General features: G+C 57.4%; 1 protein-coding gene across 3 annotated transcripts; it reads left to right on the top strand.

Annotated features, from left to right (window-relative positions):
• Positions 1–1,088: 1,088 nt before the first annotated feature.
• Positions 1,089–15,546, top strand: PROM2 (prominin 2). Of its 3 annotated transcripts, none has more exons than XM_045184906.2 (24): positions 1,089–1,442; positions 2,087–2,136; positions 2,522–2,700; positions 2,846–2,966; positions 3,194–3,257; positions 3,501–3,590; positions 3,897–4,096; positions 4,419–4,493; positions 5,306–5,369; positions 5,605–5,764; positions 6,085–6,237; positions 7,445–7,568; positions 8,039–8,130; positions 8,257–8,341; positions 10,364–10,510; positions 10,972–11,043; positions 11,785–11,877; positions 12,001–12,054; positions 12,359–12,439; positions 12,662–12,730; positions 13,335–13,457; positions 13,672–13,778; positions 14,102–14,176; positions 14,457–15,546. In XM_045184906.2, the coding sequence occupies exons 1-23, from the start codon at positions 1,193–1,195 to the stop codon at positions 14,163–14,165; spliced, it is 2,517 nt and encodes an 838-aa protein (XP_045040841.2). In that variant the 5' UTR covers positions 1,089–1,192; the 3' UTR covers positions 14,166–14,176; positions 14,457–15,546. The 3 variants fall into 3 exon arrangements, with proteins under 3 accessions (XP_045040841.2, XP_045040840.2, XP_045040842.2); XM_045184905.2 differs by having other exon boundaries at positions 2,547–2,752; XM_045184907.2 differs by having other exon boundaries at positions 2,547–2,752; positions 13,368–13,457.
• Positions 15,547–16,074: the final 528 nt, after the last annotated feature.

Raw genomic sequence — 16,074 nt, forward strand, 5'->3', positions numbered from 1 at the left:
AAGGATAAGGATACTGCTGCAGGCTTGGCCCTGACTCGGACTTAAGTGACCCCACCATGAGCAACAAAAAATTCCTGTGCAAACTTCCCCACCCCAAACACCAGGGCAGCAGCCCCCCCTCCAGGGCTCCCAGGGAGGGGACTGCTATGGGAACTCACAAACTCCATTACTTCTTCGAACACAAGCAGCACATGTTTAAGGCAAAGAAGCAGTAGAGATGAGCAGAAGAGAATCAAATGGCCCAGGATTTTAGCCGGATCTACCCAGAGGTGATTAGTGTTTTATGTCTTCCCTCCATGTACTGTTATGTGATCAGCCATTTGCACGCATTAGTGCATTGTGGGTATCTCTCAGGTCAAAAGAGCCATTCCCACAGTATTTTCTTTAATGACTGCCTGGTGTATAATGTGAGGCGCTCATTTGACTGATTCCTTTGTCCAGGCGGCCATCAGGGGTGTTTGGTATGGTGAATGATGCTGCCAGGATCATCCCCATCCACATAGCATTATTTCCCCCGGGCCTGCTCAGCCACAGGTGGAGTCCAGGAATCAGGTACATAGCCACTTAGAAAACAGAGGCCTGTGTAGACACATCTTTGGGCATAGCCTTGTGACTAGATGGGTCACTGCTGGGCCAAAGAGCCCGCCTTTGTGGGGATTTGACCTCCCAAAGGACTGTGCCTGCCTGAATGGGCCCTCCAAGAGCCACTTGGGACAAAGGCTGGTGGCCTCTTTGCTCCAGACTGACCTGGCAGCAAGCTCCAGAAGGAGCTGGGAGAGGAGCCTGGTTCCTGGGCCTGTAAGGCTGCTCTTGTCACGCTTGGGCCAGGGCTTCCCTGGGTCTGAGCACAGAATATAGTATTTGAAATTGGGCTGCCCTAGATAATCCACAGCTACTGAGTGCCTCCCTTACCCAAATCAGCGGCAGCCCCCCCAGGAGGACCTGGGGAGGGGTAAGAGCACTAGGCTCCCACCCCAGGCTGCAGAAGGCCGTCTGACCAGGCCCTGCCCCCAACTCCAGGCCTCCGCCCTGCCCTTCCAGCGCTTTGGGCCGGTGCCCAGGTAGCTTGGGAGCTCAAACCTGTCGGACCAGTTTTGAGAGCCGGAGCACAGAGGCTGGCTAAGGATGCACGACTGGCCCTGCGTTCCTCCCTCACTCTCTGCTGCCTGAGCCCCATATTTGCCTGCCCCTCATGGCAAGTGTGCCAGGCCTCCTGGTGCCTCTGCTGGGCCTGGGCCTGAGCCTGATGCTGTCCCTGAGCCTGCGGGGGGCGCAGGCCGTTGACTGTAGGTCTCTCGGCCCAGCTGCACGCCTGATTTTCACACCAACAGCCAGGGACCCGTGGCTGGCTCCTCGTGTCCGCGCTCCAGGGCCCCTGGACCATCTCTATGGCACCGTGCGCCGCTTCCTCTCTGCTGTGCAGCCCAAACCCTTCCCCACCGGTGAGTGTGCTCTCCTCAGGCGGGCCTCGGGCGAGACTGGGTCCTGGCCAGCACCCTTATCCCTCACTGCCGCTGAATGAGGTGCTTGGAGGGCAGGGCCCCCAGCATTCCCCACCCCCATTTTCCTGCCCAGGGGCATCACCTGGAGACCCCTCTAGGACCTTCCTGTGTGACCTTTGGTGAGCCCTTTCCTCCTCTGACTATTAGTTTCCCTGCTTTAGTATGGAGAAGATTACATTAGAAGTCCCCAAAGACCCTACTAAGATTTTCTCTGGGTCTGGTGGTACAAGGGGTTGGGAGGAACAGGAGGGGCTGCAGGGCTCTCAGCCTGTTCCCCTGCCTTTTGTGGGGAATAGCTCCTAGGCCAGGCTCTCCTCTGCTTTTAACCAGGCTGGTGGCTTGGCTTCCTGCTGCAGGGCCAACCTGTAGGATCCAGGAGGAGGAGCCAGCCAGGCCTCCCCTCAGCCACTCCACCTTGAGGCCTGGGCATGATGGCAAGGGGCTGTAGTGACACTGTCTTCTCCCAGGGTGCTGTGGTGGTGGGAGGAGCCCCTCTGGAGAGCCCAACTTCTCCTGGCAGTGGGGGTGGGAACTGCCGCAGGGCAGTCGCTTTCCCCAAGCCCCCAGCGTGACTCTTTCCATAGAGTTGGCGAGGGTGCTGCTGAACGAGCCAGCCTCCGTGAAGGTGGACGAGGTGAGGCTGGGGAGGGGGTGGGGCAGGAGAGGGAGTTCAGGCTGAGCCTGGGGGCCAGAATAAGAAGGCTCCCTCAGCTCAGCCTGCCTTGCTGGTTCTCCCCTGGGTTGGGGTTGGCAGTTCTGGGCATCCCTCCCCCTCTTTCATGAGTGCTGCAGTTGGCGGACCTGATTTCAAACGACAGCTCTGCCATTAACTGGGGTTTGCAGGGAGCCCTGACCTCCCGGGAGGGCAGTTTCTCCAGATGTAAGGTGGTAAACAGTAAGGACACACGCACCTTGCATGGGTTCAAGGACACTCGTGAAAGTGCCCGCTGTGTACATCGCCCCCTCCTGGTTACCCTCTGGTATCCTGTGGGGCAGGCTGCCTGGTGAAATCAGAACAGCCCCTCCACCTTGCCGCCCTGCCAGGTAGTGCGGTACGAGGCTGGCTACGTGGTGTGCGCTGTCATCGCCGGCCTCTACCTCCTGGTGGTGCCCACTGCCGGGCTCTGTTTCTGTTGTTGCCGTGGCCGCCGGCGGCGCTGTGGGGGCCGAGTGAAGACGGAGCACAAGGAAATGGCCTGTGAGCGCGGCACCCTCATGACCTTCCTGCTGCTCACCACCCTCGTGCTGCTGTGAGGGGTGCCTGGCTCTGGTGGGAGGGGTGTGCCCAGGTGCAGGTGCCGGAGGACATCCATCGAGTCCCTTTCTCCGCCCCCATTTCGCAGGATTGGCGTTGTCTGTGCCTTTGTCACCAACCAGCGTGTGCATGAACATATGGGCCCCAGTGCCGAGGCTGTGCCTGAGACACTGCTCAGCCTCCGGGGCCTAGTCTCTGATGTCCCCCAGGTGAGCACCAGGTAACCCCTCACCCTCACTTACCCACAAGAGCACCAGGCCCAGGCAGGCCAGAGCAGAGTGGGTCCTACAAATTTCCAAAGCGTGCCCCTTCCAACATGCACCTGACTGCCCCCTGCTGGAGAGTCCCTGTAATACATAAATGCTGGAGAGCCTCGGGAAGGTCTGGGAAAGGACGAGAGGGAGAGCTGTCAAGTGATGGCCCTGTGTTTGCCTAGGAGCTGCAGGCTGTGGCAGAGCAGTTCTCCCTTCCCCAGAAACGTGTCTTGAAGGACCTGGATGGTGAGGATTAGAGCTGGCTGTCAGGCAGGCCAGCCCCAGGGCCTCCTGCCCAGGCCTGTCTTAAAGGGCCCTCTCATTCCCTCATTCTGGGCTCCACCTGGAAACACCCTTACTGGGGTGGAGATTGGGCCAGTGAGACCGCACAGCAGCCAGTCTGCTGTAGAACCTGGGGAGGCTGGATGGGCAGGTGGGGAGGGCTCTTGGCTGCTGAGGACCAGCCCTCAGACTGCCTGTGCTCTTCAGGTGTTGCCATGAGCATCGGGAGCACAATCCACGCCCAGCTCAGGAGCACAGTTTATGAGATGCTGGCCTCACTGCTCAGCCTGGGCCATGGTGAGTGGGCCCAGGGCCCAGGGTGGTGTCTCCTTCAGGCAGGCCCCTCCCCCTCACTTAGCCCTGGATTTCTTTCACTGCCTTAGCAAGCCCTACCCCTGACTTTACCCTAGGGTCCCCTTGGACGCCCTTGCCTACATCCTGACTCAATGGGCCCTGAGGCCATATCCATGATAACTATTGGGGTGAGAGGTTAATGTTGGCAGGTCCCTTTGACTTGTGGGGAGGGAAGTTGTTTTGCTTCCTGCTCTTGCAGGACTCCGGCAGCAGTGGAGGCTGCTCAGTCAAGATGTGGGTGGGTCTCAGCCCTACAGATCTCTGTGGACCACCTCCGAGCCCTGAATGCCACCCTCGTGGAGCTGCAGGCGGGGCAGCAGGAGCTGGATCAGGCCGTTCTGGTGCACCAGGAGCGCCTCCGTGACCTGCTGCAGGAGCCTGGCTGCCAGGGCTGTGCAGAGACCCTGAGCCGGGTCCATAGCCTGGAGTTGGGAGCAGACTTCAGCCAGGTGCAGGCCGGACAAAAGCCATTAGAGCAAGGGCGGCTTCTCTACCTGCTGCCACAGAAATCCCTGGGCAGCCTGGGTCCCATGTTCCCTGAGGCAGACCCCCTCCCACTCCACAGACCCGGGGCACACACTGTGCTGTGAGTGTCCTGTATATCGCCTCCTTGAGTTCTCACTGCCACCCAGGACAGGAGGGCTATGCTGGTCCCCACATTTTACACAAGAAGACACTGAGGGTTCAGCGGCCTCTGGTCCCCACCTCCCATTCTCCCTCAGGGATCCCTCTCAGTCCTTTGTCATCACCCACTCCCCTCTCCAATTTCAGATGCCCCAAGTGGACGATGTCCTACATCGCCTGAATGGTGTCCCAGAGGCCAACTTCTCCAGCATGGTTCAGGAGGTGAGTGCCTACCCTGGTCTAGCTGAATTCCCCCACCTGCCTGGGAACTCACAAGTGAGAGGCCTCAATTTCCCCCTTTTGTGTGGGTACCCAGTTGAATCTAAGATTTGGATCAAACTCGGCCTCACCCATCACACGGCACCCTGGGCTGGAATCTCACAATGCCAGTTCTTGAGTGCACAGAGGCTGGTGGGAGAGGCAGGCCTGGAACTCAGAAGCAAGAGCTAGGCCCCTAAAGGGGTGGGGGGCTGGGGTGGCAAGGGGGGAAGCGTGCAGCTGAGCCCCAGGGGACAGGACAGGCAGGATCTCCTGGGTGAAGATGGGCTGTGGGGGAGTGTGCAACATGAGCCAACACCTGTGACCCAGGGCCTGGAAAGTCTGAGTTGAGGAAATGGTGAGTCATCTGTGCTGAGTGGCTGGTGCAAAAGGTTCCAGAAGGAAGGAAGTGGGAGGTGACCCTGGGAGAGTAGGTTAGAGCTGGACTTGAGGGAAATAGACCTGGCAGCCGTGTGCAGGATGGACGGGAGAGATGAGACAGTAGTGGGGAGTCTATTGCGATCGTCTAAGCAAGAGGGGGTGGGGATAAAAGGGAGGGGTCTTCAAGGAGCACTATTCGGGGAATTGAATCAGGTGGGGCCCAGGAAGGGGAGAAGATGCCATTGACCAAGAGAACAAAGGAAGACTGTTTCCTTATTTCTCGAGTTGGGAGCACTAAGTAGGATCTCCTCCCTTTGGGCCTGTTGATGTCAGGGTCCCCAAGCTGTGACACCCAGGGGTAGAACAGGAGGCACAGCTGCCTTTTGTTCTGGCAGGAGAACAGCACCTTCAATGCCCTCCCACTCCTGGCTTCCTTGCAGATGGCCGATGTGGTCACAGGTAAGGCCTGCCTAGCACACCACCCCACCCCACCCAGCACTGCCCACCCCTCCCCTAACAACAGGCTTGTAGAGAGAGGAGCGGGGCAGTGTGGGGGAGGCTGAAGGCTGCTCCCTTTGCTGGGCCTGGACAGAGAGTGGGCCCTCTGTAGGTCCTAGGTGCTTTTCCTGGCCATCCTTCCCCAGGGGCCCCTGGGTGCCTTCCCCAACCCATAAGCCCCTGCTGCTTTGGGCAGAGCTGAAGAAGGTGGTGGCCCAGCAGCCTGGAGAGTTGAAGACAATGGCCAAAGTATTCCCAAACTGGGAGGCGGCCTCTCGCTGGAGCCAGGCGCTGGAGAAGGTGGAAAACAGTAGTCGCCCCTACCTGAAGGAGGTGCAGAGATACGAGAAATACAGGTGCTGGAGACCCATGGGGATGGGGTGGAGTAGGCAGCCCAGCCTCTTGGCCACTGGGGCCCGATTCCAGCCCCCATCAACTCCTTGTTGTACTAAGCCTCTGTCTGCCTCCTTTTAGCCAAGATCCTTCATGTGTCCCCACCTTGGCTGTGTGCCCTTGAGATCTGAGCCTGAGGACCCCATAGGAGCAGGGAGGCCTCGAGAAGTGTTTATACCTATAGTTTGAAGGCCCTAGCCTTGGGGTTAGTGGCCCCATCCAGCCAGTCAGTCCTATGCTGGCCTATCCCTTCCCAGTGACACCTGTACCTTCTCTGTGGCAGGTGGATTGTGGGCTACGTGCTGTGTTCTGCGGTCCTGCTGGTGGTGGTCTGTAACCTGGTGGGCCTCAACCTGGGCATCTGGGGGCTGTCTGCCCGGGAGCACCCCAGCCACTTGGAAGCCAAGGGCAGGGCTGGAGCCCGCATCCTCATGGTGTAAGAAGGGCTGTAAGGAGGGGTAAGGTCTCTCCCACTGGGCTGACCAGGGCTCTCTATGCTCACAGATGCTCCTGTCCAGGGCGTCAAGAGACTGAGCTCTGGTACCGACTCGCTGGGTGGCTGTGAGCAAATCAGTAACCCATCTGGGCTCTGGAGTCCCCATCTGTATAAAAGATTTCACTAGAGCAGGAATGACAATAAAGAAGCACTTCTGCCTCCACATCAGTGATAATTATAGTAACCAGTGGGCATTCTTTCCCACTGAGTACAGGCAGAGCCTCAGAGTCTTTCTTAACCCAGTGTCCAGGTAGCACCACCACTAGGAGGTGGCACCAGAGATAGAATATGTTTGCCATCCCTGGACTAGCTGGCTGCCTCACATGCCGCCCCCCACCCCCCAACAGCAGGCTTATTGAGAGAGGAGCAGGGCAGTGGGGGGTGGCTGAAGGCTGTTCTCTTAGCTGGGCCTGGTCTCCAAGGGCAGGACTGGCACATTTAATTGTGCAGGCTGGTCACTGCATGAGGGTACTTGGCCAAAGGGGCGAGTGGGGGCTGAAATCCAGCCCATGTTTTACTCTCTAAGCCACAGGTGGCAAACACAAGGCTCTCAGGCCAAATCCGGCCCTTCACCTTGTTTCTACCCCATGGCAGCACCAAGCTCCTTGCTCCCAGTTAAGGAGTAGTTACATTTATACAGTCCTAAAATTACATTCGGCCCTTTAAAGGCTACTGCGAGGCTGATGTGGCCCCTGGTGAAAATGAGTTTGACACCCCTGCAGATTTGGCATGGGGCTGTGCCTGTCTCCCAAAGGAGACCTGAGGTCCTCCTCAGACTCTTTCAGTTGCTGGTCCTGCTGGCAGGTCATGGCTGGCTGCATAGGTGGCCCTGTTGAGGGCTGAGCTCTGGAACTGGTCGCCTCTATGTGCTCTGGGCCCAGAGGCTGTCAGTCCTGTCTCTTTGAGCACAGCAGTTACCCTGTCCTCTAGGCTGCCAGGGCCAGACAAGGTACCAGCAATAGGGTGAGGATGGGGTGGACATGGTGGGAATAGTCAGCAGTTCTAACTCCTGACCCAAGTGGGGGAGCCCTCTGAGCTTTGTCCCCAGAGGGCTCTACCCCGTGGCCAACTCGATGACCATGTTGGCCTGGGATGTGGGTGGGACAGAGGGTCTCCCCCCTCACACACTCTCCTCTCCCTTCCTCAGGGGCGTGGGCCTCAGCTTCCTCTTCGCTGGGCCCCTCATCCTCCTCGTCTTCTCCACCTTCCTGGTGGGAGGCAATGTGCAGACGCTGGTGTGCCAGAGCTGGGAGAGTGGGGAACTCTATGAGGTGGGTGGAGGAAGATGTGAGCAGAGAAAGAGGGTTAGAAGGAAGTGGGGGCCAGAGAAGGCAAGAGGGAGAGCAGGACAATGTGTGTGTGGGGAGAGTGATAGAGATGGCCCAACAAAGACAGAAAACCACCAGCAGGTGAGCCATGGGAGAGAGAGCCTATGAGTCCTTGGGGTGATGCTCAGCACAGGGCAGGGACTCCCAGGGCTGAACCCAGACCTGAGCCCCTCTGTTCTCCCAGCTCTGAGTCTGCAAACTGGTGTCCCTGGTTCCCCAGTGCTTCTAGCAGGTAATCCCAAATTCTCTGTTTTAGGAGGGTCCCCACAGCGAGTTAGGGCCCCGGGTGATTTGAATCCAAGGCAGGTTTGGGTGTGGTCTCTACTGAGCTAGGGGGTCATGGGGCTCGGCCCTTGGCTGGGATTGCCTTGCCCCTCCTGACTCCAGGCTCACTCTCCCTAACCCATCTCCAGTTTGTTGACACTCCGGGGAATTTGCCCTCATCCATGAACTTGCCCCACCTTCTTGGCCTGAAGAAGAATATCAGTATCCTCCTGGCCTATCAGTGAGTAGGAAGTTTGGGCTGGGGACAGGGTGTGAGGAGGAGCTGAGATGGGTGTCCCATTAAGGTGACATCAGCCCCTATCGGCCATCCCTTCCCTCCTCTTTGATGCCCATTGTTCCTCCCCAGGCAGTGCAGGAAAGGGGCCCCACTCTGGAAGGTCCTGCAGCTCAATGACTCTTATGACCTGGAGAAGTACCTGGATATGAGCCAGGTAAGGGAACCTTCCAGAAGGCTGTGTGGACCCCTCCTGCAGATCCCCCTCCTCTGGTCTTGCCTCTATGGTAGAACCATCTCCTTGAACCTGAGAAGTCTGCAAGAGCTCAGGGGGAGAGGCTGCAGGTGCCAGCTCAGGGCCTGGCCAAGGGCTTGAGCCCAGGAGGTTTCTGGGATGTGCAGGTAGGTGGGAGAGGGCCTGGAGGCTCTGACCAGCTCTGAGCACTGTGCTCTATGAAAATTGGACGCAGCTGAGGCTGTAGCAGGAAAGGCTGATCATAGAGAGAGGCTGAGGATGTGTGTGTCCTGACCGGGGCAGGTATTGGTTGTTATGCTGCAGTTGGGATGGGGTGACAGTGAAAATGATGGTGACCAAGTTGGATACCACTGGGGGAGGGCTCCCATAGGCCCCTTGCTAAGCTTACACAGTCAGTAGGTGGTGGCAGGATTCAATTCCTCAGCCACCGGACTTGGCCAGAACTTGGTGTATAGAACTGGAGGAAAGGATCCATGCTGATGAGAGACAGTTCTGGGACAGAGAAGGAAGAGCCACTTCACAAGAAGGGACCTCCTCAGAGAATGGGGTTCTCCTGATGTTGTACATTCTCTCCTTTCCACTCCCCATGCCTATGAGAGGTGGAGGGAGAGGAGCTGACTTCTAGGGCCCTAAGAGCCATCCCCACGCACACCTGGGACCCATCCCCAAGCATGCTGACTTCTGATTCTCCATCCAGAAGCCCTTCTAACTCCTCTTGAGCCCACCACTTATTCTCAGCCCAGCAGCCAGCAGAGCCAAGGGTTCCAGATGACAGCCCCAACTCCATACCTTGAACTGTATAACTGGGGGCAGTTTCTGTAGTGCCTTAGCTTTCTCCTCCTTCAGTGTCTCTAACCAGACAAGATGCCTGCAGAGCAGACGATGCCAGGTTCTCAGTCACAGACACTGCCCGTGGAAGAAGGCTGGTGGCCATGGAGGGCTTCAGCAGGGGGCTGGGCAGAGGGGCCCTGTGCTTTGCTAGCTGGGAGTCATGGCTCTTATGGGAAGATTCTCAGCCCCAGTCCTAGGAGGGGAGCGATCCAGCTCACAGAAGAGTCTGGACAGGTAGGACCTCAGGTTCAGAGGGACTGGGCAGTCCTTGGGGGCCATCTGGCAACACCAAATATGACCTTAAGAGTGCTTGTCCTCAAAGGAGATCTTAAGAAGCTGATGAGGCAGAGGAAAATGTGACATGGTGTGCTTTCCAGGGAACCAGGCGGAGGGCTCTGGCCACCTTCAAACATCTCCTGTGCCTGTCTGCTACTGATACCTCTGAGAAAGAATCAGGCCTTGCTCCCCCTGGGAAAGCAGGGTGGTGGGTGGGAGGGGGAGGACCAGAGCTGGGCTCCATCCTCTAAGCTGCTGTGAAACTGCGAGCAGGTGAAAGCTCCTCTCTAGACTCACTTTCTCATCTGTTAAACATTGGGGCTGAATGCTGTGCCCTTTAAGTCTCCTCCAGCAATGGTTGGAAAATACTGAGTGTCCCTTTTTAAACTGTGATCTTTCTTGGGAGTAGGATTGCGTCCATTCATCCATTCATTCAGTCGCCATCCATCCATTCATTTTTACACATTTAACACAGCTGTCCAGCACCTACCATGTGTGAGCTTCTACTCTAGACACAGAGCTGGGTTCAGAGTGGGCAGGCTAGGTGCTGCTCTCACAGAGCTGATGGCAGTAGGCAAGTGTGCACATAAATAATGTCACCGCAACAGGCGCTCTAAAGACCCTGTCACACGGCAATGTGATGATGACAGGCTGGGGAAGCTCTTTTATGCTGGTAGCCAGATAGGTACCTGAGGAGGGCGGGGTCTTAGTGGGAATGGGTTGGGGGGGGTAGGAAGGAAGCAGGGGGCTGCAGGTCCCTCTCTGAGGCTGGGAGGATCCAGGGTGGGGACCCTGGTGACCACTTGCCTAGGACAGTAGCTCTGGGGTCCTGGCTCAGTGCCTGGGCATGCCCCCACCCTGTCCCCTCCCTCCCAGTATATGGCCAACCTGGAGCAAGAGTTGCAGAATCTCACAGTGGACGTGAAGAGTCTTGACCTGCTGAGCCCAGCTGGCCACCGAGACCTGAGGGCCCTGCAGAGCAGTGGGCTTGGTAACATCCACTACCCTGGCTTCCTGGTCCAGGTCAGCAGTGGGCCCCTCAGGCTGAAGTGCTGCAGGACAGAGGGGCCCGCAGAGGAGCTGGGGGTGCATCTTGACTCGTCCTGGCCCTTCATCTTCCCTCAACTCCCCATGTCTCTGGGGGTACCCCAGACCATGTGCCCAGGCCTGTCCTGGTGTCCCCCATCCTGCTAGGCTGGAGTGAATGTACCCTCAACACCAGGCTCTGTCCGTGGTCCTGAACCCTCTGCTGTGGCACATGGTGGTGGGAAGTCGCCTCTTCCTTGGGTTACAGAGGGCGCCTCACTTTTTTCTGCTATCTGAATGGAAACTGTCCAGTGTATACAGTCACAGTTTCAGGTGAAACCCACTGGGGCTGATGTGCCCCAGCAGACTCTCCTGGTGTGTAGTCGTTTTGAAAAGACTGGGAGTTCGGTGGGGTGGAACTGGGTTCATCCCCTCTCAGCCTCTCCATCTGCCTCCAGATCCAGAAGCCCGTGGTGAACACCAGTGTGGAGCAGCTGGCCCATGAGCTGGAAGGACTGGCCCACTCTCAGGTGAGAAGGGAGCAGAGACCCCTCCATGAAGGCAGGAGTCAGGGAGAAGCCTGAGAGGCGGGAGAGGGTGAGAGTGGTTGGACTGGGGAGAGGGGGCGAGGGCAGAGACAGGGTTGAAGGCTCCCACCAGTGAGGCTCTGGACCCCTGGCAGGGCTGAAGGGTTTTGCAGTATCAGCTCTGACTCAAGTTTGGTCACCAATTGGCTGTGTGGCTTTGGACAAGTCATTCTGCATCCCTGGGCTCATCTTTTCCCTCTGTAAAGATCAGGTGAAGTAACTGGCCTGGCCTCTCTCATGGGGCAAGTGTTTCTAAGTGCTCACTGCTCTGGGATCCACTGGGACAGGTGGCATGAGGACAGGGCTGTGGATCAGATATCATGACAGTTGCCCCAGGCAACTTTACTGGGAAAAAATAGTATTTTGTATTTACATACACTTAAAGTTTAAAAAGTTATTTTCCAGGTATCTCATAGAGCCCACCATTTCGGCAGATGCCACCCTCACTCAGACGGGGTCTGCAGCTAACATAGGGTTGCCCCGTGAGCTAGCGGCAGACCTAGAACGTGGGCTCAGGCCCCCCGCACCCAGATCAGGCCCAGAAGCTCAAGGAGGCCTCTGTTGTCTCTGTCTGAGGCTGGCATTCACAGCCCTCCGCATGCTGGTTGGGCAGTTGGTAAAGGACATGCTGGCAAAGGCTGTCCTACCTGGGAACAGGGCCATTTTATCTCCGTACCCCCTCAGGGCGATTCTATGCTGGGGAAGCAACTACAGCAGGAGGCCCAAGGGCTCAGAAACTTCTACCAGGAGAAGGTCCTCCCCCAGCAGCACCTTGTGGTGAGTCTGGAGGCCCAGTGAGCTTGGGTCCTGGGGAAGAGGGAAAGCAGGTTGGGGGCACAAAAGGGGAGGCAGGTCCCGGATCCCGCTCCCCCCTAACCAGCCCCAATCTCTCTTCCACAGGCCAAGCTCAACATCAGTGTCAGGGCTCTGGCTTTCTCAGCACCAAGCCTCCAGGTGGCTTCTGGCGATGGGGGGTAGGGTATAGCAGATGGGAAACAGAGGGAGGGAGGGAGAGGCCCAGCTGACATGGGACCCCACCTGCTTTGCCTGGTCCATGGGAACTTAAGGGTTGGTCTAGGAAGAATTGGGGGTGGGTGAGCAGATTCTTGAGGACCACTGTCTTTGGCCTCTGTGTCCTTAGGGCTTAATTCTCCCTCCCCCAAGCTGAGTATGTTGTGTGTTATATGTTGCATTAGTGAAGGAGTGGCTACTCCCTGACTGAGCAGGAATCTGAGTTGAGTCCCTCTCCTCTCCCCAGCTGGAGACCTCAGGTGTTCTGGACAGGGTCACTTACCTAAAAGGAGAGCTGCCTGCCTGGGCCACCCGTATCCTGAAGAATGTGAGTGGGGGGATGACATAGGGGTGGGGGCCACCTCAGAGCCAGAGGTGGGTTGAAGGACTGACGCACACAGGGCTCCCACCTCAGGCCTCTCCTCCACGCCTATTCCCTCACCATGACTCCCAGGAAGGCCAGATCAGCTTGTCCTGATGAGGCCAGGCATGGGGCTGGGGTGCTGGTTCCTGGGATTCCTGCCAATCCAGGGGTCTCTCTTTCCTGCAGGAAAGCGAGTGCTTCCTGACCCGGGAGATGGGATACTTTTCCCAGTATGTGGCCTGGGTGAGAGAGGAGGTGAGTGGGGCACAGACCCCTCCTGGCCTCAGAGCCACTACCAATCACCCGCTCCCAGCCATACCAGCCATTTGCCTTGTTCTATCCCGCTTTCATCCCTAGAGCTCCTTGGGGGGTGCTATAGAGATGCTCTGGAACCCAGACTTCCAAACCTGGCATCCATGCCCCTGCCTGCTGGTTGGGCTCTGCACATACACCTTCTGGACAGCCCTTCTCTGAGGCCTGAGTGTGAGTGGGGTGGCCATGGGCCCAGAACATGCTGCTCACACCTGGCCCCCACACCCTTCCTCATGCTGGCCCCTTGTGCATCCTGTCTGAAGCCAATGAGCCCTCCAAACTACCTCCTCCTGCAGGCGCTGGCTGATCTCAGCCTCTGTAATCTGTGTGGCCTCTCCAGGAGGAGTGTGGCTGAAAGCACAGTGCTGGGCACAGAGTAGGGGCTACAAACAGGCTGGTGCATGGCATGGAAAGAGCAGGAGCTGAGTGTGTCAGTGTGTCCTTACCTCTCTGTGTTCCTGTGTCCGTGTGTCTGTACATCTGTGTCCCTGGGCCTATATATATCCCTGTCAACTTCTCTCTCTGACTATGGGGTGTGTACCTGGAGATCTGGTGCACCTGCCTCATGTTGATGCCACAGGTGACTCAGCGCATTGCCACCTGCCAGCCCCTCTCTGGAGCCCTAGACAATGGCCGTGTGATCCTATGTGACATGATGGCTGACCCGTGGGTGAGTACTTGGGAGCTCATCTGGGCTCATGGACATTAAGACCATTGTGGGAGGGGCACATGAGCAGGACCTCGGGCAAGGACTGGCACCTCAGCCCACCCACTCAGCTCTGAGAACACTGAGTAGTGGAGGCCTGGGGGCCTGGGGTCCCGTGTGGCATGGGAAAAAGTCACTGCCCAGCTCCACTGAGCTAACCCCCCACCCCTTGTTCCAGAATGCCTCCTGGTTCTGCCTCGCATGGTGCACCTTCTTTCTGGTCCCCAGTATCATCTTTGCCATCAAGACCTCCAAATACTTCCATCCCATATGGAAACGCCTTAGGTGAGGGGGCTGCCAGGACTGTGGGGGCAACAGGGGCCCAGGAAGGTGTCCTTCCAGCCACCAGGCCTCAGCCCCCTGCCACAACACTTCCTGAATCCACCCACCACTAGCAGAGGAGGCACATGCTGGCCCTGAGGAGCCACACACTCGGGGCTCCAGTTCTTCCCATAGCCTTGCTGCAGCACATCCAGCAGGCATAGCTTACTGGAGCTCTGCCTCCCCTGGCGAGCTTCCGAGGCAGGAAAATCAGGGCTCTGGGTTTATCCCTGTGTCGGGCTGAGGGTCTGTGCCAGGATCATCACTCTCTTCCCATGTTGCTGCAGCTCCAGCAGCTCCGAGGAGACTCAGCTCTTCCACATCCCCCGGGTCACCTCCCTGAAGCTGTAGGACCCCCTTGGGTGAGTTCCCCCCTTAATTTCTTAGTGCCAGGGGCAGAGAAATAGGGGGAAAGAAGGGAAGGGGCCCTTAAGCCCTGCTCTAGGTGGGTGGTCATGGGCCACCGTCCTTCTCCACTGTCCCAGAGGCAGACCCTCTCTACAATCTGGGGTCCCCAGGGCCCAGGAGGGCAGGAAGATTCTGGGACTTGGTGGGGTCTGATCGATCCAGCAGTAGGACTGATAGGCCCAGGCCTGTACCCCCATTCCTGTCATTCACCTCTTTCATCTTGAATCCAAACAGGAGTTTGTCAGCTGCAAAGTAATGCCCAGGACTGCCACCTTCCCCCTTTGCTTGGCCTGGACCAGAGGACTTCTATCACTCTTGCCCCCAGAGCCCAGGCTGGCATCCAGGCCTGGACAGTCCCCCACTTCCAGCTTCCTGACCCTACCTTGCTTGTGCTCTTTCTACCCCTGTCTCTTCACAGACCCCTTTATTCATTCTCATAAGCAGACTTAGTTGCTGCCGAGCTACAAAGCCAATAGGTTCTACCAGGAGTCTATCCCTTCTCTTCCTCATAATATGCCAGCACCTAGAAGACCCTGTTCTCCACCTAGTGGAACCCCTTTCTCAGCCCCTTGAGTGGGACAGAGGCCCTGCCACCCCACTCTGTCACCACCCACCCCTCCCCCTACACGTGCACCCCTCCTTTCCCCACCCTCCACTCCTGTCCAGGCCCATTGCCCCTTATCTTCATTGCCCCCTGCCCTTTCCCCAGCCTCACTCTGTCCCCTCCTCTGGGGAAGGCCTTTCTCCTTTGTCCTTTCTTTAGCTTATCCCACTACCTTGCTGGTCCCCAGGGACCCGTCCTGCATGACCAAACTAATCAGGTAAAGCCACCAATCAGACAAGGGGCCACCATGGCCCAGGCCTGGCTGCCTGCCTCATGGCCTCTGAGCCCACTACTGCCTGGTGACTTGTACCCTCCACAAGCCCTGGCCTGAATTTCCTGGCCCCCCAGCCTGTATGAATGCTGAGCCCCCTTCCTACACCCTTGACTGGAAACAGTATTGTTGTTCCTCAGTGGCTCTCTGAGTATTGGTTCCCCGGGAATGAGCCTGGGGCCTGGGCCATAGAGGACCTCCCCTTAGGCTCCCCAGAAGGTGACCTCTTGACAGACCCCAGCCAGCTTCCCCAGGAGGGATCTGGGGCCACAACAGGATTTTGCACTGTGACCCTTACTCCTTCTCTCCTGTGCATGTGGCCTGGGGTTATCCCTGGTCCATCCCTGTACCCTGCATGCTGAATCCTGAGTTCCAGAGGAAGGGGAGAGGAAGAGGAAGGGGAGGGAGAGGAGGTCCTCTGATATATTAAAGTGCTCTCACTTTCTAAATGTTGGCTTTTTGTCCTTACCACTAGGTCTCCTAAGTTAGGGCCCCTGTATGCAGTTGGTGTTTAATGAGTGTTTGTGGAGAGAGAACCCCAGGCCTCCTCTGGTCACAAGCATCCAGGCATTCCCTTACAACCAGCAGGTGAAGAGCGGCCCACTCCAGGAGTGGGCAGACCAGGTCTGTGTGCTCGCTCTAACGCTTATTAGTGGAGACACCTTGAACATATTACATGGGATGCCTGGGCCTCAGTTTCACTATTTATAAAATGGGGAGAAGAGTCATAGCCTCCTCACAGGGCTGTGACAAATATGACAATGTGTGGAAAGCTCTTGGCAGGGGCCTGGCACAAAACACATGCTCAAAGGCTGCTACATTTTGCCGTGACTGCTCTGGGCCAGGACAGAACTGGGTCTAGACAGGAGCAAGGGCAGAGGGAGATGCGCCCCCGTGCAAAGGCACTTTAAGATTGTGGTCTACTGAGTTTGGGGAGTGTCTGTGTTTAACTGCATCTTACAAACCAGCAACAAATT

Source organism: Desmodus rotundus, chromosome 5 (genome assembly GCF_022682495.2).
Source record: "Desmodus rotundus isolate HL8 chromosome 5, HLdesRot8A.1, whole genome shotgun sequence".
NCBI classification, from domain to species: Eukaryota; Metazoa; Chordata; class Mammalia; order Chiroptera; family Phyllostomidae; genus Desmodus; species Desmodus rotundus.